We start from the raw sequence: 26,878 nt of genomic DNA, 5'->3' as shown, positions 1-26,878 counted from the left end.
ATATTAATATTGATTTTTTTTCATGTGATTCATGTAGATGATTGAGTGGAGATAAAGTGCACCCTTGTTTTATACCTGATTTCACATTAAACCATCTTACTACCTCCTTAAATTCTAACTAATTATTATGGAAATGATTATGAAGAGAGAACGATTCTGTGTTCGTCCAGTTCAGACCTATCAAACATGTGTAAAGATGTCTGCATAAGTAAGGAACCAGATAAAGATATGTAAGTTTTTGAATTGTGTTATGCAGACCACAGATAAGTTATTCAAAACAACATGCAGGTAATTTATTATGTCTGTACATGAATTCGAGGAGTATCAGAATTTGTTGCCTTGGTTAATATATTGGGATCTCATGTTGTAGGCATTAATGATACTTGGCTATCAGAAGCTGACATACTAACTGGTATCTAGTGCAAAGAGTACAGTATTTTTAGAATGGGAAAGGAGCGGGGGGGGGGGGGTGCTGCTGCTGCTAGTGATATCAAATGTCTTGAATCCAGTTAGTTGACTGATTGCAATACAGGAATACCTTGTATAGTGCGGTTTTGAACTAACGCAGTTTTTATTATTACACTAACATTGTCAACACTGACTGGCAACTCCCAGGTGCTGCAAGTGACAGTCGAGAGCCACATTTATGCAGTAGTTATTCGATTGGCTCTCATGTAGATGCGTTCTTTCCCCACGGCATTTCATTATTTACATTAATATTAGTATTTATATTTTTTTATTATTTAAGTATGAGTGAAAAGAGACAAAACAAAGAAGACGCTGTTGAAGTAACAAAAAAAATGCAAGTGGTTGACATTAGAGAAGAAACTTGAAATTATAAAATGTCACGAGAATGGTGCTTCGTTTGCTAAAATAGCATGCGAGAATTCAATGAATGAGTCATCTGTACAAAGAATTATTCAGAGCAAAGGAAAGATTAAACAACATGGAATGAGCACTGCTTCTTATATGTCAAAAGTGATCACGAGAACTCGATCTTCTACAATGGAAAATATGGAACGCCCTCTAATGATCTGTATTGAAGATTGTAATCAGAAAAAGATTCCTTTGAGTCAAATGATAATCCAGGCAAAAGCAACAAGTCTATATGACAAAATAAAAGAAAATGAAAGCAAAAATGAAGAAGGTACAACCAGTGAAATTTTTGTAGCAAGTTGCAGGTTGTTCTACAATTTCAAAAAGCGTATGGGACTCCATAACATAAGAATTCAGGGTGAAAGTGCAAGTGCTGACACTAAAACTGCAGAATTATTTCTCAATGAATTGAAGGAGCTTATTGAGAAGAAAGGCTACACAGATGATCAAATTTTTAATGCTGACGAGACTGGCTTGGGCTGGAAAAGAATGCCATCATGCACATTTCTAGCAGAGAAGGAAAAAACACAAGCTGGGTATAAAGTGTCAAAAGACCAGTTGACACTTTTACTAGGAGGTAATGCATCAGATGATTTAAAATTGAAGCCACTGTTAGTGTACAGAGCGGAAAACCCAGAAACTCTTAAGGGCTTTACAAAAAACAATTTACCTGTTCATTGGTGTTCGAATAAAAAAGCGTGGGTGACTCGTTCCATTTTTTTTCGAAGACTGGTTTTAAAACTTGTTTTTGCCCTGAAGTTAAAAGCTATTGTAAAAAGAATGATATTCCTTTCAAAATTTTGCTTTTATTAGACAATGTGCAAGGCCATCCAACTCTATTGAGTGACTTAGATGAAAATGTCAAGATTAATTTTTTCCCTCCAAACACATCAATTCTGCAGCCGATGGATCAAAGCATTATCTCCATTTTCAGGGCTAACTATTTAAGATGAACTTTTGCTCAAGCTATTAAAGCTGCAGCAGAAGAAGATTCTTGGACTTTGGGTGAATTTTGGAAGAAATTTAACATAAAAGATGCCATTGAAAATATTTATGAATCTTGCCAAGAGGTGACTCAAAGCAGCATGAGAGCTGTATGGCATAATATCTTGCCGCATTGTTCAAAGGACTTTGTTACTTTTGCAACACAGAAAGAGGAAATCTCAACAGAAATTGTGCAGATGGGCAAAGATCTTGGTTTTACAAGTTTAGATTGTAACAATGTGAATGAATGTATTGATTCTCATTCAAATGATCTGGATGATGAAACCCTTTTGGAGTTGGAACAACAACGAGCCTACGAAGCAGAAGAAAACGAAGATGAGCCCACTGATGTCATGGTTGAAGAATTTTCCTTTGCTGACCTTTCAACTTTTTTGAGAAAAATTGACGAAGTTTCTGACTTTCTCATAAATGCTGACCCGAATTTGGAAAGAAGCATCAAAGTGAGACAAAGTCTCAATAATGCCATCAAATGCTACAGAGATCTAGTACTTGAAGTGACAAAGAAGACATGGATGGTTCAACGAACACTAAAAGACTACTTTAGTAAAAAGTAAATTACTGTATGCTAAAATTGGAGCAATATTTGTTTTGTTTTCTACAACTTTTATATCAGTTTAAAAGGATTTTATTTCTTATTTAGTTAATAAAAATAACAATTTTTTTTTCATTTTTAAACATTTTTATTATCTTAAATTTTTGTAATAAACAACTTAAATTGAAAACCTTTATAAATAGACCTCGAACAACGCGGTTTTGCATAGCACGGACACTTCTTGGAACCAATTAACTGCGCTATACAAGGTATTCCTGTACTAGTAAAAAGTTTTCATGTGGTGGCAGTGAGTTTGAAATCACGTGGTGTGAGGTACAGTTTAACAAGATTAAATACAGTGAGATGTTGGTACAGACTTGGATTGGTTGCTAGTGACAAAGAAATGCATCAACAAATTAATACAATGAGTGTGAAAAGAGTAATCATAATGGGGGACTTTACTAATATCTGAACATTGATTGGATACCCATGAAATTGCATGTGAATTTATTGAACTCTTGCAAGACAACTTCCTCGAGCAGCATGTTCACAGAAGGAATTCGAGGTCAATGAGTATTGGATCTGATTATAGTGCCAGAGGGGATTTTAATTAGTCATAACTATTCTGTCTCTGGATGGTGAGAGTGATCATGCCATACTCATTTGGGAAGTGGCAAATTTTATGAGTGTTCAGAAAAGGTTACATGCTGAACTGAAATGCAGGAAATTATAACCTCTTGAAGTGGGGGTATGCTGTGTTCTATGCCATGGTATCAGTTATTGGATGGGAAGGATATCAGTGTGTCCAGAGAGTTCGTAGAATAAATAGGGTAGGAGTGAAATGGATGTGTAATCTTATCAAGCAAGAGATTCGTAAGAAAAGGCTGGTGTGGAAGGAATACCTTGTGCATAAGGATTGTGTTCATTATGAACATTATAAGCAGCAAACCAGAAGAGTCACAACTGTTGTACATAAAGCTAAATCTGAGTATAAAAAGAAACTGGCTCTGCAAGCTAAAGACAACCCCAAAGCATTCTATCAATATGCTACAACAAAATTAAGAATGGATTTGAAAGAATAACTGCTGAATGCAGATAGTATGCATGTCACTGATGCAGAACTGATTGCTCAGCTAATGCCAGTGAGTGCAGTTATTATCTGCATATACCAGAGCATTTTGCTGCTCTGGTATATGCAACACTGAACTCATCACTACCTCTTCACCACATGAGGAAACTTGTATAGATGAAGAGGAAGTACCAGAGCTATTGCACAAACTGAATAAGAATTTTGCAATAGGAACTGATGGGATATCAGCATGGATGCTAAAAGAGAGTTCATTTGAACTGGCTGCTCCCTTGATCAGGCTATAGAATTTGTCTCAGAACAGGGAAGGTTCAGAGTTGTGGAAAAGAATGAATAGTAATCCCATTGTGCAAGAGTGGTGGTGAAGATTTTGGAAAAGTTGGTTAGGGCTTGGATTCAGAAATGGGTTGACAGAGAATCTCTGCTTTGCAATGAACAGCATAGGCTTACTAAGGGAAGGTCATGTTTTGGCATCTTGCTCACATTCTAGAGGCTGCAAGTTTGAATCCCATCAGGATATGGATGTTTGTGATCGTCTTACTAATGTTTATCATATGTACTACAGCAACCTGTGTCCTGACAGTCTTTTTTTGTCTTTTTGCCTTAAAAATCAAAAATAACTAACTGTATTTACTTTTACAATCATCAAATTGGGAAAATGTCACCTTTCTTCATCCAGAAGGGGCAGGCAGGATCTTTAAAGTTTGTAAAGAAGCTGTTTTCAAGAGATATACTTTTTGAAGCATCAACTAAGACACAATCAGAAAAGTTACTTTGTGTAACATCTATCAGGAGAATACTAATTGCAGTTACATCCCCTCACACACACACAAGTCAGTCAGAGTGTTTTCAATGAAGAGATATGCTCTGAAATCAAATCCCAAGGAGTGACAGCCGTAAGAAGAATCCTGATAAATAGGAAAGAGTATCAGGTTCCCATGAGAACATCACCCCTCCCTTAAAAAAAACTCAAACCACTAATTTCTATGAAAGCAGGTTATCTCAAACTGTCCATTAAGGCTTCATATCCCAAATCCCTTATGGCACTTTAAATGTCAAAAATGTGGTCATTCTCAAACTGCCTGTTGTGGCTCTGTCATCTGTGCCTAATGTGCCAGTAAAGATCATGAGAATGAAGCCTGTAAGAGTAAAATACAAATATGCTCTCTGGTCCAGCTACATGAAAATCTACTAATAAAAAATGCACCGCAGCAGGTCAAAGATGTACCTCGAGACCCTCTAATAGATGAACTGTCTTAAAATGGCATGGATAGTTCAATCTCCCATAAGATAAAACAATTCATGTTCATAATGTCCTATATGGCATACAATAAGATGATGTCTTGGATATTTTTCCTGATAAAGAAGACATGATGGACATTGGACCATACTTAATTTTCAAAAAAAAAAAAAAAAAAAAAATCCAAGGCTGTTTGAAAACAAAAATACTCAACACAGGAGACTAGATGATACACACCAAAAAGAAATAATAACATTCTTACTATTCCACGGTTCTCATTTCACAGCAGTCATCCTTGGATGCAAGCCATGGGAAAGTTTGGAGAAACTCAAGTGGTTGCTCTTGATACTTCCAAGGCATTTCATCAAGTCTGGCATCACAGCCTCTTTACTAAACTACCATCCAATGATACTCCTCCCTCCTCTTGCAAATGGATTGCCAGCTTTCTCTCTAGCCATTCATTGCAGGTTATGGTAGGTCTCCTTTCATCATATTTCTCAGTTAATGCTGTCTGTTGTATCCCAAGGCTCAATATTGTCACACTCTTCCTCCTATACTTTAATGATCTTCTATCCCTGACATCCAGTTCTATTCATAACTCTGTTGATGACAGTACTCTCCACTCCTCTTTTTCATTTTCAAAACCTTGTGGTGCTCAGGTAACTCGTGCTTCAAGATCTTTAACACTGATTGTCTCAAGTGGTGAGGATTATATTTTCATCTTTTGAGCAATTGAAGAACAATCAATATGGACTCCCTCCTGAGGACATGCTAGAGATGGTCCAGCTACACGAAAATCTACTAATAAAAAAGATATTTGGAACGTGCACTGCAGAAGGTCAAAGACGTGCCTCGAGACCCTCTAATAGATGGACCATCTTAAGATGGCATGGATAGTTCAATCTCCCATAAGATAAAACAATTCATGTTCCTAGTAACTTGTGAATTTTAATGTCACCAAAACACAGTTTGTCTCATTTTTAGAAAGAAAGACCATTCTGCTCTCTCTCTCCCCCTCACTTTTGACAATATTCCTTGCCAACCAGGATCACCTTTCTCTCCTTGGGTTAACTCTCACATCCAATCTATCCTGATGTGAACACATCAAGTCCTTAACTTCTAAATTCTCCAAAAAAACTTTGTATTATTTTCTGTTCCAAACAGTATTCCTTAGTGTTCAACTACTGACATTGAGTGAAACTCAAATCCACCCAAAATTATAATACTATTCCCACATTTGGGGTGGTTCATCTATAACTTCTCTTGGAATGCTCGATTCAAGAAGCAAGCAGTTTGCTTAATTGTTGACTCCTCCCTCCAATCACTTTCTCGCAGATGTTCTGTTGCTGCATTATGTCTAAGTATTTTCATAGGTAATGCTCCTCTAAACTGGCCATCACAATTCCTCCATTTTTTCCTTTACTCATATACAAACAATCAGCTGCCATTCAACACCCATTTACAGTTACAGTTCAACTCCAAATGCATTGAACCAATTTCTCATCCTCTGGCTTCATTTCCTATATCTCTGCTCGTTTTAACAGTGTTTCCCAGTGACTACAACCCTCAGATTTTCAAAAAGCACATCAACACATTCCTCTCTTCCATCTTTCACTTACCCACACATGGCACTGTCATCTCATAGGTCTTGGGACATCTTGTGTGTTGGGGCTGATATAGTTTTTAAATTTTTACAGGAGAAGATAGTGTGTGTGTGTATTTCTGCCACAGATGTATTCACCCTGACCCAGTACTTCGACTAGGACAGTTATTAATCCCAATTGCACTAAAGCTAAGTTCTTGGAGCTTGTATTTGATAGCAAACTCAGTTTATTCCATCACACGTCAGTCACAAGACCAGTGCTGTAAAGCAATGAACATTTTACGCACCCTGTCTTTCAACCTTTTGGATGTTGACAGATGTTCTTTGCTATGTTTATGCAGGAAATTGATAAGATCAAAACCTGATTATTGGTCTCAAGTCTATGCTTCTACCAGGGACCCAATGCAACCAGAATGTTTCACGTCTCCTATTCCTAGTCTGTATGTCGAGGCAAATGAACCACTTTTGTTGCCTCAATGTCAATAGCTGTCTGTTATACACAAAAAAAAAAAAAAAAAAAAAAAAAAAACTGACCACACCACGTAGCCAACTGCTTTCTGTCCATAATAAATTTAGTTTAATCCTTTATCCAAGTGTGAGCAAACAAAGTTTGCGCCTGAAAGTATCTTCAGGACTGGGTTAAGGTGGTACAACACCAGGGCAACTCGTTGCAAAGGTGGGGCAAGATACCAACACTCCTATCCTAGTATCTCCTATAATGCAAAACACATCTCCTTGCGGATATGTCTAATGTTATGCATTAAGGGAAGGGCCACTACCCAGACCGGTTTCGACCTTTATTGAGGTCTCTTCAGTGGGAGCCAGGCCCAAGTCGAGATATCAGGCAGAAGCATTAGCAGGTCATCATCTCTTTCTCTTCATCTTTTTCTAACATCTTCAACATCTTTCTCTAAATCCAGAGTAACTTATAAAAAAAGGGTGGCACACCAATTGGCAATTTCTATAGGTGGAGATGACCTGCTAATGCTTCTGCCTGATATCTCGACTTGGGCCTGGCTCCCACTGAAGAGACCTCAATAAAGGTCGAAACCGGTCTGGGTAGTGGCCCTTCCCTTAATACATAACATTAGACATATCCGCAAGGAGATGTGTTTTGCATTATAGGAGATACTAGGATAGGAGTGTTGGTAGCTTGCCCCACCTTTGCAACGAGTTGCCCTGGTGTTGTACCATCTTAACCCAGTCCTGAAGATACTTTCAGGCGCAAACTTTGTTTGCTCACACTTGGATAAAGGATTAAACTAAATTTATTATACTCTAACCAAGTAGAAAATGAACTTTCAACTGCTTTCTGTCCATGATGGGAGAATCTGTATAATACTCGACAGACTTCCATAAAACCATTTAGTTTGCAAATATAAGCCCTGGTACCAATAAACACACTTCCACCGTGGTAATCATTCTTACCTGTAGCTTCTCTTTCAGTAAGCTACCAAAATTTTCCAGTCTTCTGGTTGTCTGTCAGCAACTCTTTGAAACACACAGAATGGAATACTCTGATTTTGTGCCTGTCTACACTCACAGTTCAAAATCAAAATCAGAATGAGTACATAGTGGGATCTGCAATCTTTTTGCACAGCACTATATCTGCACAGACCACTAGAATGTACTCACTTTACAGCTGAGTTGTATGCAATAGAGCTTGTGCTATACCAAAGGTGCTTAATATGTTCACTCACAAAGTTCTTTTCAGGCAATAAAAAGCCTAGAGCTACAGAAACATCCACTGCTTTCTCTTGAATCTAACGTCTCTTTCAGTTATGAAAGCTACAATTCAATGTACAGTTCTGTTGGATTACAACAGATTAGTACTAAAAAAATCGATGGACTGCAGCTTAGTCAGCTCATTTCTCAAACATCCACCATCTGCTTGTACCTCGCAGATTATCAGACAAAAACTTTTTATCCCAGTGGCAGAGAGACTGATTATCAGATCATGTAAATTAAGCCTGAAATTAAATTATGATAGTACTACTACCTGCTGAGGGGTGATGACATGCTTATGCATGAGTTTTGTGACTCTTGGCTATCCATCACTGCATATTTTAATTGACTACTCTAATTTCGCCAGTAAGTGCAGTTATAATAGTTTTTATAATTTTGATATCTGTTTTATACCCAATTTTTTGCATTTTTTACACTAATTTTTATTTATGTTGTTTTACTTATTTCTTTTCCTCAGGGCTCACTTTAGTGAGTATGGGTGTGGCAAACCTGAGGTACCTGATGCTGGACCATGCCTCACTTCATGTAATATACATCTGTTATATTATCTGTAGACTGGTCCCTCCTCTTCCTCCCTTGCTTCTTTCTTTCTTCTCTTCTTGCTCCTTCTCCCGAATGCTATTAGAGTATTCGAGGGGAATCTTTCTATGTCATTTCGTCTTGTGCTAACAGGACATTATCAAACACTGTAACATGATCAGGCCATCAAAAAATGTTCATACCGTAGCGCGGGTTACCAAGGGACGCATTCGGGTTTTAGGCAGAGGGACCTGTTCGAAAAATATGTTACAGTCTCCCTTAGACACCACTCTGCTAGATGAAACTTCATCAATGGGCCCGCTACCCGTTTGGGGAGGTTTTAGGGGCAGCGCAAAGAAATGGTTCTGCAAAAGGATGGAAATGACAACGGCACCAGACTATGGCTTTAGGCAACTGGAACATCTTCTCTCTGACAGGGAAGGAGTTGGAACTGGTTGAGGAAGCCAAGCGCTGCTGGCTAGACTTAGTCGGGCTTTCTTCAACCAAGAGGAGAGGCTCTGGAACTGTCGACCTGGATAAGGGGTGGAAGCTCTACTACTCTGGTGTGAGCCCAACAATGGCTACTAAGGCGGGTGTGGGGATACTCACAAGCCCCCAGCTGTCAGACTGTGTTGCTGAGTGGATCCCATTGGGGGGACGGGTATGTGTGTTAAGGCTTCAAATGAAAAACCATCATTTGGCTGTGGTGCAAGCCTATGCACCTAATCTGGAGTCAGAATACTCTGCCTTCCTAGAGGAAGTGGATGCTGCTTTTGACAGGGTGGCAGACATGGAATCAGTCCTGCTAATGGGTGACTTCAATGCACATGTTGGAACAGATGACCAGACATGGAGGGGTGTGGTTGGGAGGAACGGTGCCCCTGACCTTAACGCGAATGGGTTGAAATTATTGGACTTCTGCTGTACTAACAGCTTGTCCATAATGAATACCTTCTTCCAGCACCGAGAAGTCCATAAGTATACCTGGTACAGGGATACACTAGAACAAAGGTCTCTGATTGACTTCTTTATAGTCTCAGCAGACCTATTTTCCTCAGTTTTGGATGTTCGTGTGAGAAGAGGGGCAGAATTGTCAACTGACCACCACCTTGTGTGCACTCTACGGCTTCAGAAACCAGATACTACCATCAACGCTTATAGGCCTAAGCAGCTATACCGCGTGAAATGGGAGACATTGGAAAATGAGGCTGTGAGGAAGAATTTTGCAGATGACATTTCCTCCAGGTTCAAAGAGATCCCCAAGCATACTGTAGATGTTGAGGAGGAATGGAAGCTGTTCAGAACAGCTGTCACTGCCTCTGCACTCTCATGGTGTAGCAGAAAGCGGCTCAGCGTGGCAACGGGCAGTGAGAAAAGGACACCTTGGTGGAACCAAGAAGTCCGAAAAACTGTCCAGGGAAAAAAGGAGTCCTACCTAATATGGATTAGAGTCAGGTCACCTGAGATGTGTTTGCGGTATGCTGAGGCACGAAAAGCTGCTGCTAAGGCAGTAAAGACAGCAAAGCAGAAGGCTTGGGAATCCTTTGGAGAAAGATTAGACTCATCCTATGCAAATGCAAACAAAGTATTCTGGCATACCATCCGCCGCCTTCGAGGGAGGAAATCGTGCACAGCAAGGGCAATTAAGGCCTCTGATGATGCACTTTTAACAAACGAGAAGGATATCCTCCACAGATGGAGGGAATACTTTGAGAACCTTCTTAACCCGGGTGGCCCAGCAGTTGTGGACATCCAAGAGGTGCTGATCGGGGCAATGACTAGTCTCACAGCAGAAGAGGTCCATTTAGCAATAAAATCGCTAAAATCAGGCAAGGCTGCTGGCGATGATGAAATTCGGCCTGAAATGCTAAAAGCCTTAAATCGAGACGTGCTCTCTTGCTGACTTGAGTGTGTCAGGCTGCTTGGATATCTGGGCGAGCACCAAAGCAATGGCAGACAGGCATAATAATACCGCTCTTTAAGAAGGGAGACCAGAAGGATTGCAGTAACTATCGTGGCATCTCTCTGCTCAGCCTGCCTGGGAAAGTGTATGCTAAGTGCTTGGAAAGACGGTGCAGGAGCATAGTTGAGTCAAAGTTCCAGGAAGAACAATGTGGCTTTCGTCCTGGTAGAAGCACAACTGACCAAATCTTCACTTTAAGGCAAGTCTTTGAGAAATCTTGGGAATGTGCCAAGAATGTCTACACGTGTTATTTTGGACTTGGAGAAGGCATATGACCGGGTTCCTCGGGATAAGCTTTGGCAAGTAGTACAGGGTATGGAGTGGGTGGTCAACTATTAGCTGCCATCAAGTCCCTGTATGAATGTCCAGAGTTTTGTGTCAGGGTAAACAGCACAAAGTTTGAACCTTTCACAGTCTCCGTTGGCCTCCACCAAGGGTGTGTTCTGTCACCCCTCCTTTTCATAATATTTATGGACTGGATTGATAGGCACAGCCGAGGCAGTGAGTGTGTCAGAATTGGAAAATGTAGCATTGAACGTCTGCTTTTTGCAGATGACCTGGTTCTGCTTAGCTCTTCCACAGATGACCTCCAGCGGACCCTGGATAGGTTTGTAGCTGTTTGTGCAGACGCCGGAATGAAGATCAGTGTGGCCAAAACTGAAACATTTGTGGTCTCAAGACAACCATCCCAGTGCACTCTAAATGTAAGTGGAGTCCCAATGAGGCAGGTGGAGAAGTTTAAATACCTTGGGTCCATATTCACGAATGATGGAAAATGGGACGTAGAGCTAGATACTCGAATTGGCTTAGCAAGCTCAATATTGCGGGAGCTTGGCCGTTCGGTAATATTGAAGTGGGAGTTAAGCCAGAAGGCAAAGTTGGCTGTCTTCAATACAGTCAATGTCCCCATCCTCACCTATGGTCATGAGAGTTGGGTAATGACCGAAAGAATGTGGACACGAATCCAAGCAGCTGAAATGAGGTTCCTTCGAGGGGTTGCGGGGATGACAAAACATGTCAGCCTCGCAATGAGTTAGTGAAGAATTAGTGAAGTGTTCCGCAATGGTGGAACACTTCACTAATTCTGAAATTTTAATGGAACACCTTGGTTATTTTATAATGTATCAATTAATTAATGAATTATTAACACATTACATTATTAATAATTAATTATGGCATAATCATAAAGAGTATTAGTACACTTATGTATATGGTGTGACATGTTGACAAATATAAAATTACATTTAAATCAGTTATCAATCACTGGACTAATGAAATCTTGTAGCATATTGTAGTTTCCTCAGGCCAACATCATTAAATTAATTTGTGATGATTTTCATTGACATATCCCATTCTGATCACCAAAAATTTATAACATAAGTACTTACGAGTGAATGCAAACTTTTTCTCCTGTGTGCTGGTAGTTTTCCCCTCCTTTTGTACATCCTGGAGATCACCCTGTAGGATGGAGGTGGATGAATCACAAACATGTTCAGTAAGAGATTTCTTAACACCAAAATTAAACATAGTCCCTTGTCTCTTATTCATATTAAAATTTAAATCTGTAGGCCTATCTCTTTTAAAAAAAATCATGGCACTCCAGTTACGAAACAAGCACTTTCACCCTACAATACGAACTTGTGAATAAAGTATTCAGTATTACTAGATTTGAGAAAACAGATACAGACTACCTTGATCTTCCATTTCGGGTGGGAAATTTTTCGTTATACTTCCTTGCTGATTAGTTACCAACATTTGCAACACAGATGTTATTTCGTTCAGTTTTCAGAACAGAGGATATGCTGCCCATTGTTGTAATCGGCTTGCAGACAATTTTTATGATTGGTCATAAACAGTGGTATTCCCCTTTCCCAAATGTCGAAAGGTTTCGACGTGTGAAAATTAATGATAATTCATGAATATTTCCATGTTTAAAAATATGCCGCTTGGTCACTGACATTTTATGCACAGGTGTCATTACCTTCAGTTTTAAGAACAGAGGATTCACCGCCCATTGTTATAATCGGCTTGCAGGCAATTTTTATGACTGGTCATAAACAGCAATATTCCCTTTCCCAAATGTTGAAAGGTTTTGATGTGTGAAAATTAACGATAATTCATGAATACTTCCACATTTAAAAATACACGACTTGGTCACTAACATTTGCTACACAGATGTTATTTGCTGTTCTGAGTCTGAGCTTTTCGATATATTCACGAATATTATTCTCCTCAGAATATTTCCACTGTAAAATATTTATTCATGAAAAATGCTTAGAAAACTAAAATGACAAATTCCAGGAGAACTTCTCGCAGAACACCATTTGGGAAACCCTGCTTTGGAGAATGCATAAACCATGTTGACGCAATAGAAATCATTCACACTAAAATGTTTTATTTTTTGTTGTTCACTGATCTCATTCATCAGCCTCGGGTAGAAGAATATTCATCCTGGTTGCCTTACTTTGTAATCTGGTATTTTATATCATATAATGATTTTTACCCTCATAAAGGGAGGGGGGGTAGCTACTGTACTTGATAAAGTAGTCATCTAAATGTCATCTGCATCGGTCCCATACTACTTGCTCCATCCAGCAAGGTCATTCATTGACTGTTTCTCCTTCTACTGGTTGCATGTTTTATTATATGCTCAAATTGTCAATGGCATTTCCCCTCCTCATTCTTTGTTCTGAGATGATGTAGGTCTTCAGCTGTCATAGGATTCTCTGCCCCTCCCCCCCCCTCATCCTTTCAAAATATTCTATATCCTTCAGCTGCTAGTCTTGTCAAATACCATTTTCTGTTGACAGTTATTTTACAGTAATCTCTGGAGAGACAGTCATTGAAACTTGCCACAAACTATTGCTATCATTCTTGTTAGCTCTGTTATTTCTCCAGTCCTCATGTAACATATACCCACTAATGACTTGTTTGTTTTGTTATATATTGCATTTTATATTTTGCATATAAAATCTTTAAACTTAAAGTGAGGTATGCTGACCTGTGTCGAAAGCAAGGTGGCAGCTTTGTCAATGCAAGAGTTACATTTTTGATTTTTGTTGTTTCATGAACTGCAAGATGTGCTACATCTATCTAAATTATGGATTTTTATGGCAAGTGAAAAATTCAGATATTGAGTGGGGTGAACTGTATAGTAGCATTGACTGGAAGCAGGAAATATGTGGGTAAGGAGATTGAATTCCTTGAGATATTTAGGAACAACTATCTTATGCAACCTTACTCACATGAAGCAACACATGGGACTTGAGTGCTGGATTTAATTGTCTCATACAGTGATAATAGAAGATATTACCACGACGCCTCCAATTGGGGAGAATGATGTACACTGGCTTAATCAGTTGAAAGGGAGAGAAATCAGCAGTGCCTTGGACTTGGTCCAGAATCAATTACTTATGGCGATGCTAGATTGTATTCCTAAAGTTTAGAGAATAAATAAAGTAGGAGTAAAATGAATGATGGAATTATGCAGGAGCTTCTGAGAAAGAGAATATACCATATTTTTCGATAGATAACGTGAACCCCAACATTTTCATCGCTCCTTTTGATGTATAGATAACGCGCATGCGCCAACTAGCGGTAGAGTTAGGAAGTACAGACAGAGGAATTCTTTAAAAGCATGTATGTTGCTAGTTCTAGGACTGTGAATCTGAAGGGAGCAAAAGAGGTTTCAGTTACTACAACAGGGCACGAAAGGTCTAACTTTACTGTGGTTCTCTGCGTAACTGCAGATAGTTCCAAACTGCAATAGATGGTGATTTTCAAAAGAAAGACTGTTCCAAAAGGTTGTGATTCCAAAGATATTATTGTTACTGCTAATGATGGTTGGAGAATGTGTGGCGAAATAGAAAAATGGCATTTTTCAACCCAAATCTTTGTTAGTGTTGGATTCGTGTAGGGCACACATGACAGCAGAAGTTAAAACAATTTTAAGTAAGTATTCCAAATTGGCCGTCATTCCAGGTGGTTTAACAAAAAAAACTCCAACCCCTTGATCTTGCAGTAAATAAACCATTCAAAGACAATTTGCAGGCTAAGTGGGAAGACTGGATGATGAATGCATCCATGAATATAACAAAACAGGCCAGATGAAAAGAACATCATATAAAGATATAGTTATGTGGATTGTAGAAAGTTGGGCTGTTGTAAGTGAAAATTGTGTTAGAAATGGTTTCATTAAAGCACAAGGGAATGCAGTGGTGTCCGGTGACAATGATTATGAAGCTCAAGAAATACCAAACAAAATTTTTAACGCAATTGATTCTTTCAATATTGAGTCTGAAGAATTTTTTGGATTTGAATAGTGTAATGTTCAATAAATATTAAGTAATACTTCTACCTTAGTTTTGTTATTACATTTGATTTACCTCTCATACCGTTCAAATGTATACTGCGCATGTTCATTTTTAACGAATTTAGACTTTTTTGTATAAATAACGCACACGTTATCTATTGAAAAATACAGTAATGGAAATAAAAAGAACATAGTATCCCTCAGTAGTGTGAGTAGTACAGTGTGTAGGTTAGGAAGGTGATGATGAATGTAGTAAGGAAAGAGAAATTGGCATATGAAAAGAGATTGGTTGAAACAGTAAAGCAAAACCCTATGGAATTCTAGAGCTATGTTGCTAGTAGAAGAAAGGGTGATGATGGAAATTGATTTCCTGGAAACTGGAGATGTAAAAAAAAAGCCACATCTACTGAAGATATAGTGTCAGTGTTCAGCGAGTATTTTGTTAGTATATTTCTTGTGGGGGAGGGTTAAAAGTAGTGTTGAATAGCAGTCGAAAGGAGGACAGATGACTGACAGTTATCTGTCAGCCATCTTTAATGGGAAGCTCTAGAACAGTGGTTCCCAAAGTGTGCGGAGCTGTGGCTTCCTCACAGGGGTGCCACGATTACAAAATTTTCATAATTTTATTTCTATTTTCAATTCAATGTGATATGATATGACATCATTTCTCATTGAATTGAAATGCAATTCATATTGCATTTCAATCTGGTGCAAACTAGTAACTCAGTTAGTAATAACTGTTTGCAGAAGCCTCTACAAATGGCTACTAGATAGCACTCTACAATAATAAAGTTTCTCGATTGTTTTAGTTGTTTCTCGGTACTTTGTGTTCGTATATAAATAGCTGTTGGTTTCGCGCGGTTTTAGTGTTGAATTAGTTTTCGGAGATTGTATCAACTGAATATTGTTGTGATTTAGTCAAGTGAAGGTTTTGAAGTATTTTTTCTCGTATGTATTTTTAAAAATGGATCGGTTTTTACTAAACGGTAATAAGCTTTGTGAGAGAAAATAAGGACTGCACACCATCAAATAGTGGCAAGAGTGTGAAGAAGCGTAAATATCGAAAATATGACTACAGTTATTTGGACTTTGGTTTTACATCGACAGAAGTCAATGGTGAAGTGTGCTACAATGTGCACTGTGTATGACAGTTTTGGCACCAGAGTGCATGCTACCAAGTAAGTTGAAACGCCATTTAGAAACCAATCATCCCAGCATGGTTAGTACATCTCGTGACTACTTTACCAGAAAGTTAAAAGAGTTAAATCAACAAAAAGGTAGTTTTTATAAGCAGATGTCAATACTAAACAATGCTTTGCTAGCATCTTACAAGGTGGCACGTAGCCACGCAAAATATAAGAAGCCTCATGCCATTGCAGAAGAATTCATTCTACTGGCTGCTGTAGATATGGTGAACCTTATGATTGGTGAGTCTGCTGGGAAGCTGCTTTCAAAAGTGCCTTTGAACACCTTCACCACTACATGATATATATATATATATATATATATGAACACACACACGAGTATGCACGTGACTAGTTTGACACCATTGAATCAGATTCTTCCTGCAATGCCACTATTTTCCACTCTTCTGGGACTGTTCCTGTTGACAGACTTCTGTTGAACAATCAAGTCAAGGGCACAACCAGCTCTTTTGCATGCTGCCATAATATATGTGATGATATCCCATCTAGTTCCACAGCCTCATTAACAAGGTTATTTAATATTCTAGACCAGTGGTTCCCAAACTTTTTCGATTCTCGGCACCCTTGCTGAATCCTGATTTCCCCAAGATGCCCTATGTCAAATTCTAACAAGTACACTTTGCGAAATAGTGAATAATTTTTTTAATTAATGGGTTAGGTAAAAATAAATAAAACAAGTATTTAAGATCACAAAAAAAAGTAATTGAACAAATTCAATTAATTATCATTAGTGGAATGGATGAGCTTGTTGATCACCGCACATTTTCTCAAATCTTGGAATCAAATTGGACACAGCCACCGTCATTTCCTTCTCCACATTGATTTTTGCACGATACTTACATTCAGTTTATTGCAGAAGAATTCATTCTACCGGCTGCTATAGATATGGTGAACATTATGATCGGAGAGTCTGCTGGGAAGCTGCTTTCAAAAGTGCCTTTGTCCAATAACACCATCAGTCGCAGAATAGTTAGTTTTTATCACAGCGACCACCGAAAATCCAGCTTCACACAAATAAGAAGTCGCAAATGGAATTAAAATTCTCTGAGCTTTTTCACTCAGAAGGGGATATTCATCTTTTACTGATATCCAAAATTCAGTTAATTCCATGCTGCTAAATTTTGTTTAATGTATTGTCGCAAGATAACTCAATAAGATTCTCTTCTTCTGCAGCAGTAAATTTAGATGGAGCACTGGCATTAAATGGATCTTGAATCCATGCAAATTTATCGATATTATCATTTTGAAAATATTTCTCAAACCAGGTGATAAGTGTTCTTCAAGAATGGATTTCATACTTCGAGAGAAATCAACTCCATTGGAGGTCAAAAACTGTTGTGACAAGTGGGAAACATTCTTTGCCTCTATCTTCATTCATTTTTCTTTTCTATAGTTTTAGTTGTTTTTTTATAAAAGCTGAACTTTTCTCAATCGACTTTAAAAGAATCTTCATTTACAAACTTTTTGGTATACTTGTAGTCTTCCTCTTTAAGAAAAATATAAATTTCCTGTCACAGTTCAAACGTACAAGACAAAACATTACTATGAGAGAGCCATCACAAAGTGCTGTAGTACAACAAAGATGTGTGCTCGGATCCCATATCCTCACATAGTTTTTTGAAAAACCTTACCTTCAACGGCTGAGTTGTTCTAGGATCTCGAACAAGTATTGAGCGCTTTAGCACCAGCAGTGATACTTTTACAAAAGAGAAGGTCTTCTACAATGTTATTACCATCTATAAACTGTACATAGCAAATCAAGTGAGCATCATTATTATCTGTGGCCTCATCCAGCTGCAACCCAAATTCCTTCCCTTTTAATAAATTTAGTTTAATCCTTTATCCAAGTGTAGGCAAACAAAGTTTGCGTTTGAAAATATCTCCAGGACTGGGGCAAGGTGGTACATCTGTAGGCAACTTGTATCAAAGATGGACCAAGCTCTCAATATTCCTTGTCTCAGTATCTCCCACAATGCAAAGCACATCTCCTTGCGGACATGTATGATGCTATGCATCAAGGGAAGGGCCACTACCCAGACCGGTTTCGACTTTTATTGAGGTCTCGTTAGTAGGAGGCACGCCCAGAAGTGGTGACACTAAGGCAGAAGCAATGGAGAGGTCATATTTACCTATATGAGTTGCCAACAGGTAACAGGAAAATATCTTCAGGACTTGGCCCAGTCCTGAAGATATTTTCAGGTGCAAAACTTTGTTTGCTTACACTTGGATAAAGGATTAAACTAAATTTATTATAGTCTAACCAAGTGCAGAATAACTTTCAGAAAAAAAAGAAAAAAAAAACTTTCCCTTTTATATTTTCAATTAATTAATCATTGAGGTCATCCTCCGCTATGTGCTGTATTCTGCGACTGATGGTGTTATTGGACAAAGGCACTTTTGAAAGCAGCTTCCCAGCAGACTCGCCGATCATAATGTTCACCATATCTACAGCAGCCAGTAGAATGAATTCTTCTGCAATAAACTGAATGTAAGTATCGTGCAAAAATCAATGTGGAGAAGGAAATGATGGTGGCTGTGTCCAATTTGATTCCAAGATTTGAGAAAATGTGTAGTGATCAACAAGCTCATCCATTCCACTAATGATAATTAATTGAATTGTTCAATTACTTTTTTTGTGATCTTAAATACTTGTTTTATTTATTTTTACCTAACCCATTAATTAAAAAAATTATTCACTATTTCGCAAATTGTACTTGTTAGAATTTGACATAGGGCATCTTGGGAAAATCTGGATTCAACAAGGATGCCGAGAATCGAAAAAGTTTGGGAACCACTGGTCTAGAATATTAAATAACCTTGTTAATGAGGCTGTGGAACTAGATGGGATATCATCACATATATTATGGCAGCATGCAAAAGAGCTGGCTGTACCCTTGACTTGATTGTTCAACAGAGGTCTGTCAACAGGAACAGTCCCAGAAGAGAGGAAAATAGTGGCATTGCATAAGGAAGAATCTGATTCAATGGTGTCAAACTAGTCACATGCATACTCGCATGTGTTCATATATATCATGTAGTGGTGAAGGTGTTAGAGAAGTTGATTAGACAGAATATAAACCTGGATTGATGAGAATGGAAATCTTTTGAGAGCCGCATGGGTTTGTTAGGGGGAGATCATGCTTTAGTAACTTGGTTACATTTTATAATAGGTTTTTATTATTGCGTGACACTTCCAAGGGGTCCAAAGACTCATCGAGGGAGGACACCAACATTATAATTCTCCGTCTCCACCACTACATCTAACCTCTCCTATCATCATCTGCTTTGACTGAGGAGATGCTTCATCTGTTTTATCTGGATTAAGTTATGCACCAGTGGTTAGTTCACAGTGCAAAAGGAGATATTCAGTTATTTGCTGATTATGCCAATTTAGGATCAGCAATGTGAGCAAGTTCTGATGTGTTGGTGCTTTGCGCTGAAGAATGGGGATGTTATTTCAATGGAAAGTTATACAGTTTGGCTAGAGAATATGGAATGAGGTTTACCATATTGGAAAGAGAAACTTTGCTTTGGGATGTGGAGGAGACAAGGGCTCTTGAAATCTTGGTGGATATTGAACTGAAGTTCAGAGGACACATTGTGAAAGTTGAAAGGGCTGCCCAGAAAATTACTGCGAAGAATGCAGATCTGTACATATAAGGAGTGATTGTTCCACTATATAAGACACTGATTAAGCCTCATTTGGACTTTGTGAATAGATCTAGTCACTTGGCTCTATTGCAGTAAGGAAATATTGGAGAGAGAGTACTGTGACAAGTAACTAATGCCGTTTCAGGACGTCTAAAATATGACAACAAATTGAGGGAGCATGGTCTTCAGAGCTTGGCAGATAAGAGGTGGGGGTGATATTATTGAGTAGTGTAAATTGGTGAGAGGAGCTTATCAAATAGAGGAATTATTGCATTGTATAATGGGTGATTCAAGAATTTGAGATCATCCCTGGAACTGTACAATGGTCATGTGCGTAAAGAAGTAAAAAGGAGATTTTTTTGCATCGCAGGTGGTTAGTGAGTGAAATGCATTGCCAAAGTGGGTGATGAGTGTTCTGGCATGTGTGTGTGTGTGTCTGTTTGTATGGTAAATGATTTTTATCACTTGGTGTGAGACCAGCATATTGGAAGCATGGACCGAAAAAGTTCTATGTTTAAATTCTAGAATAGGACCACTTGTTTTTGTGTAATACCATAAAATTATATATTAATGGAAAGATAATTTAATCAAGAATGTAATGCAACAAAGCTTGTTCAATTATCTGTATTCTATGGAAACTTATAGCCAAATAACCAGAAAAAAGAAGCATAACTTGCTTGGGTTGATATGAAGTAGCTTTCCTTCATTTGAATGTAGCCAATGAGCATGAGTATTTAGAGAGCCAATCAGGTGTCACCTTGTTTTGGCAATGAGCCAATAAGCTTGCAGTAAGATTCAGCTATTGATGTCATGTATTGGAGCTGAGAGGAGGACATTTGTCTGTGTGTTATGTGATTGCTATCAAGTTGGTTGGGTTTTTTTTTGTGTTCTTTCATTTGGTGAAACGTAATAAAATTAAAGAAATGGCGCAAAGAGTTAACTCGTCACCCAGAAGGTGATGTAAAATAGTACTAGTAAGTTAACAAGGCTATAGTTATGAAGAAATTAGAAGAAAAATTGGTGGAAACTTAACCAAAGGTGACATTTCTAAATTTTTGAAGAGGTATAAGGAGAGACTCAGTGACTACAAAACCAGACTGGTGAAGGCAGGAAAAGGTGCACAACAGCAAGTGATGATAGAAGAATTGGGAGACTGTGCCTACGTGACAGAAGAAAATTATCTGGGTGTATACAAGATGAAATGGTGCAATACAATGTGAAGTTGAGTGCAAGGACTGTTTGGCAAACACTGCAGGAATTTGGTCTAAATGCTAGAATTCCACAAAAAAAGCCATTTTTATCTCTGAAACAAAGGTTGAAAAGATTAAACTGTGCTAAAACCCATGTTAACTGGACAGTGGAACAATTGGACAGTGTTATTTGGAGTGATGAGACCAAAATCTGTTTGGTAGTGATGGCATAAAATACGTAAGGAGAAGAATCGGAGAAGGTTTGCATCCTGATTGCATTACACCTACTGTGAAATACCCACTTTGTGTTATGATCTGGGGTTGTATGATATCAAAAGGTGTGGGCAGAATTTGTGTGATTAATGGGAATATAAATGCCCAAATATACATACATGAAATACTTGAGCACAAACTGAAGCCCTCTGCACATGATCTTTTTCAAGATAATGAAGCATTTATATTTCAACAGGATTCAGCTCCATGTTATGTCGCTGCTGTGTGCAAAAAGTGGTTTCAAGATAATCGTATTCCACTGCTGGAATGGCCTCGAAATAGCCCAGCCCTTAACCCAATTGAAAATCTATGGAGCCGACAAAAGAAACTTGTTAGTCAGAAGCAACCCACCAATAAAACCCAATTAATAGAAGCAATAATTCAATCTTGGTTTCACATTATAACAGCTGCAGAACTGAAAAACTTGGTTCACTCCATGGGAAGGCGTAAGGCCATAATTAACGCTAAAGGTTACTCAACTAAGTATTAACTCACATTGTGAGAATTTTTGTATAGCTCATTTTTTCTGTGTTTCACTCTTTCTTCTTTATAACTGCTGTTCTAATAAAAAAAAAAAATCCTTCATAAAAATTATTGCATTATATTCTTGATTAAATTATCTTTCCGTTGATATATCATTTTGTGGTATTATTCCAAAAAAAAGTAAAGTGGTGTTATGAGCCAACAAACCTCAGAAATACACTTTTTCCAAAAGGTTTCCACAATATTGGCCACTAGTGTATAAAGCATTGTCTAATATATCATGTAGTAAAATAGTTTAACTTACATAATATTGTGCACAATTTTTTGTCTTCCCATGAAATTGTAACCCTATAGTACATCAGAATTTTATTTTTTTGTATTTTTAAATTTTTTTTACGTTTACTGCAAATTATCTCAGATAGCCAAATTTTATTCATTTTGTGTGTGTAATAAATTTTACTAAAATTTAATAGTATCTTTTCTAGCATTTTTTAACTAATATTTTTTAAAATTCTTTACTCAAGTGTAGAGATAGGGGAGTCAGTAAGAGGCGAAGATGTATATATCATCCAAAGTGGCTGTGGAGAGGTTAATGATAACCTGATGGAACTTTTGATAATGATTAATGCCTGTAAGATTGCTTCTGCATCAAGAGTTACTGCTGTGATCCCCTGTTTTCCTTATGCACGACAAGATAAAAAAGATAAGGTATTTGTACAGATTATGCATGCAAATTGATAAAATTGTAATAAATTCATTGCTTTATTACATTACCTACACATAAACATTACTGATATTATAGTTATTCTTATTTACTTTATTAAACAAAATAAAGAATTTGCTGTATAATGCTTTTGAATACTAATAATAAAATATGTAGTACATCTATAACCTTGTTCCACAGTAATAATCAGTTTGTGATTTAGTACTAACTACTAAATTATGTCACCTGTAATGGAATTAAGTTGTTAGAAAGTTGGATTTAGTATTTCATATGGAAGTTAAACTGACTTATGCCTGGTTTGTTTTGCTAAATTCCTCTATTTACTCCCTTAATTTCATTTCAGCTGCAAGTCATTTTATAACATATAGTTTACCATTTATCTTCTGTGGTTGAGAGGTACAGAATATTATTTTGTTATTGAAATGTATTCATTCCATGTTCATTTCTTTTGACTACTGCATTTGATCCAGTAAACAGCTTAATTTTTAAAAAAAAGAAAATTGCTTTTTTCCCCCTCAAAATTAATCTGCTGTTTGTCATGTTTCCAGTATTCTCAGGTTTAATTAATTGGGTCTTTTTCCTATCATCACAAACCTGTTTTGTTAACCTTTCCTCTTTCAGTTTGTTTCAGTGACCATAGATCTTTAGGTTATCTCTATTTATACATTCTTGAATATAGATGTCTTTTCTCATATCTTCATTTTTAATTAATTCTTGCATTAATGACATCTGGTCGCTCCTAATTTTCCTCAGGAGTTTCATGCCTGTTGTCTTTAAACTTCAAACTCTTCTTTTTAACCCATCCCAAGATCCATAGCTTAAAAATGGTTAGAATAGTTTATGCTAGTTTAGCATTTTGTTTTCTGTCTCCCTATCATTCCAGTTTTGATTAACATGCCTTTCATCTTTAATTTGCAATATTCACTAAAAATTGTGGCTGAATATGTAAAATGATCTAATTTTAATATGCATTTAATGTCTTCCATGTTCTTACTTGTTTTCATACTTTGTTATTTTTTTATTGCTAATTTTTATGTTTAATTTGTTATATCAGTTATTCAGGTTAGATATATCTTAATGTAGATGTTGGAGAAGGTCAGAAGTAGAAAAAGAACTGGGACAATTTGGCTTTGGTCAAAGAAATGAGAAAGGAAAAAAAAGTTTAGATTTTTTGCATCAGAAATTATCTCAAAATTGGAAACAGAAGAGACAAGTCCACCAAATTACAAGAATTAAAATAATTAGATTTCATCCTCGATAAAGAATGGAATAGAGAAATCATCTAACAGATTGATATCATATGTAGGTTCTTAACATTGGCCATTTTTAAGGTGTATGGGGAAAATAAATTTGAATATTGAAACAAACCGAGGTAAAACAAGAATTTGATTTTCAGTAAGTGGAGATGAAAATCCTGTGACATCTGGAAGAGATTAGGATAATGTAGTGACTTTATTTTAGAGATCTATTAAGCGAAAGCCATGTGAAATACACTGAAATGAATATAGAGAATGGAAAAATAGATCTGCCAGATGTTGAAAAAGCATTAAGGAAGATTAAGAATAAAAAATCTTGGAGGGTTTGCCTGTTGGATTGACTTCTGGTAGTTCAGGATTTGAAATGGTTGTGTGACATCTTTAGACTGATCTGCAGAAAGATGGTAACACCTAATGATTGGACAAAGGGGACATTATCACTGTGATTTACATTCCTTTAATCTCTCTCCATATCCATAATATTAGTCACTCGTTTCTGGATCTTTTTCGATGTTTCCAAATGAGTGAAGACTAAGTGTAGTACACAGCCTTATATCTCTGCACTCCAAAATGCAGCACCTTGCACTTATGGATATTAAAACTACAACTGTGACTCATTTGTCCAAGCTTAAAGTATTCAAATTTCCAGAAGGAAATGAGCATCAGCAGTGCCCTTTATAATTCTCCCCAACTTTGCATCATGAGCAAACAGCTGAAAATCCTCAGCCAGTCCATATGAAATATCATTAACAAATAAGTTAAACAGCAAGGGGCCAATAACATGAGAAAAAGGAAGGTAAGCAGTGGCTTTTTTTTTTTTTTTTTTTGAGACATTGTTTTGTCATAACAACTTGCTGACATCGTTCAGAAAGCTAATCTCTGATCCATCTAATCTAACCAATGTGTTATATGTCCCATTTTTTGCAGCTTGTATTAAATTCTGTGCATAAGCTGCAAAGGATTTATCAAATAATTTATCAGGTAATTTATCAAATGCTTTTGCATTGTCCAAGAATATCATTGTATATGAATCTCCCTTATCCAACACTTGTTATACCTTACCATAAAATGTAAGCAAATGGCTAAAACAAGACCTTCCTTTTACAAATCCATGATTACAATAAAGAATCCTATGTCTATCAGTACAGTCCTGTATTCTACTCCTAAGTAACCTCTCTAATACTTTGTGTGCAATTGAAGATATGCTGACTATTCTATAATTAGAAACTTCACTCCTAGAACTATGCTTGTTTTGCATTTTTTCTTCTCCTTAGGAACCTTGCCCACTGTAAGACTCATTAAATAACCAGGTTAAGGACTTAGCTAGCTTTTTTTTAACAGTATGTGGTGATATGTCATATATTCCCACAGCTTTAACATATAATCCAATCAACACCTGTAGTTCTCCTAATACTTGCCTCCCTTCTTATGTTGCACAGCATCATTTACACTAGTATGATATATGCTGATGAAGTGCTCATTAAATAATTCCACTATATCTTTTGCAGTACTATTTTGCTACCATATCTATCCACTACTGTCAATCTCCTATACTTATTCTGCTTCTTTCTTTCCATAGCATGGCATCTGCAGTTCCCTTTTCCCCATATGCTATTCTACTTGGGCTCTCTCTCTGCTGGAAGATGAGGTGGCAGCAAGATTATTCCTCAACCAATCAGGAAGTCTTGTGATGACCTGCAGAACTGCCTACTCTATCATAGTATGTTGCATGTCCATGGTTAAATTTTTCATATTCTTCTGGATCTTCCTGCTGTGCCTCTAAATTTAGCAGATCGCTCAGTTCCTCAGAATGAGATTTAATTAACTCTTGGATATTATCATTGTCCTTTTCATTAAAACCCAGTTCATGCCTGATGTTGGCAGTTTCCTCAACATTATCCATTTCATATGAAAAGCCTCTGCAATCATTTTACACAATGTGGAAGAATGTGCTTCCAAATGGCTCGCATAAGGCTAGCAGTAATTTCATTCCAAGGTTGAATATTTTCAATAACAGATTAAGTTTTATTGAACATGGAAGACATCAAATGCACATTAAAATTACAGCATTTTACATATTCAGCCACAAATTTTAATGAATATTGCAAATTAAAGATGAAAGGCGTGTTAAGCAAAACTGGAATGGTAGGGAGACTGCTAATTAAATTTGTGGAATCAGAGAGAGAGAGACTACTATTGATTTTAACTTTAGATCACCTTTGGCATTGCTCTTAATAAAAGAGTCATTCTGTCCTTTGCACCTTTATAACCAGGCTGAGATTTCTATGATTTGACCAGAAGACATTTGCTTCCAAAAAAGCCCAATTTTGTCGACGCTAAATATTTATTGGTCACATCCCCTTCTTCCACAATATTCCTCAAAATCTCTGGATAATTTGTGGCCTCCTCCTTATCTGCACTTGCAGCTTCATCTGTGATTCGAGCATTATATAGGCTATTTCTTTTTGAAAAACTCAAACCACCCAGCATGGAATTCTTCTTTTCTATCATTGATAACCCTTTCGTTCAAGGTTGAAAAGAGACTTAATACTTTTGATTTAATAAGGTCAGTGCTTAGCAGGATCTGTTTTTGGTTACAATCTTCAATCCATGTAAAAAAGAAGTCTCTCTAATTCAATCATTATAATACTTTGATTTGAGTGGTCTGCATGCATGATGAACTTAAAGGAGCCTTACCTTTCTCTTTGTATTCAGCAGCCTTGCTTAAAATTGATCTTATAGTTGATTAACCCATTTTGTGTTCTTGTCCTATCTTTGCTCTGGACTCTCCTTGTTCATTTATCTTAATTATTTCAAGTTTTTCTTCCAATGAGATTAATTTTTGAATCTTTTCATACTTCTTTCCACTTTTTTGCTCACTAATTCTTTTACTCATGATTAAAGGTCGAGAAAATACTTTAAAATAAAAAACAATTGCAAGGAAGATACAAGGTATGATCAGCAAAATGTTATGTAATTAGCAGGCGACAAATTTTGGTGGGAAATTTGGAACATAGTGTACATGGACATGGAAATAGTGTAGTACTGTATGCCATTAAAAAATAACTTTGTAAAATGTTTTAAATTGCTAACTAAATTATTTCATCCTGGTGAGTGATTTTTTAAAAATAGTTAGCCATAAAAAATGTATAGATAGAAAATTTTTAAAATCTAACATTTATTTTTAAGATGCACATTAATCTAATTTTAGAG

The 26,878-nt window shown here is 37.1% G+C and overlaps 1 protein-coding gene across 2 annotated transcripts in view; it reads left to right on the top strand.

The window, feature by feature from the left end:
- The window catches only part of Prps (phosphoribosyl pyrophosphate synthetase), a 76,934-nt gene that overhangs the window by 1,543 nt on the left and 48,513 nt on the right, over nucleotides 1–26,878 (top strand). For both annotated transcript variants that reach the window (XM_090395033.1, XM_090395032.1), the window contains exon 2: nucleotides 22,210–22,393. In XM_090395033.1, coding sequence (XP_090251159.1) covers nucleotides 22,210–22,393 — 184 coding nt within the window. The remainder of the gene's footprint in view (nucleotides 1–22,209; nucleotides 22,394–26,878) is intronic.

The sequence above is a fragment of the Typopeltis vanoorti genome, chromosome 6 (assembly GCF_054136105.1).
Source record: "Typopeltis vanoorti isolate ZY-2024b chromosome 6, IOZ_Tvanoo_1.0, whole genome shotgun sequence".
Classification (NCBI taxonomy): domain Eukaryota; kingdom Metazoa; phylum Arthropoda; class Arachnida; order Uropygi; family Thelyphonidae; genus Typopeltis; species Typopeltis vanoorti.
This window is presented reverse-complemented; position numbering and strand designations above follow the sequence as displayed.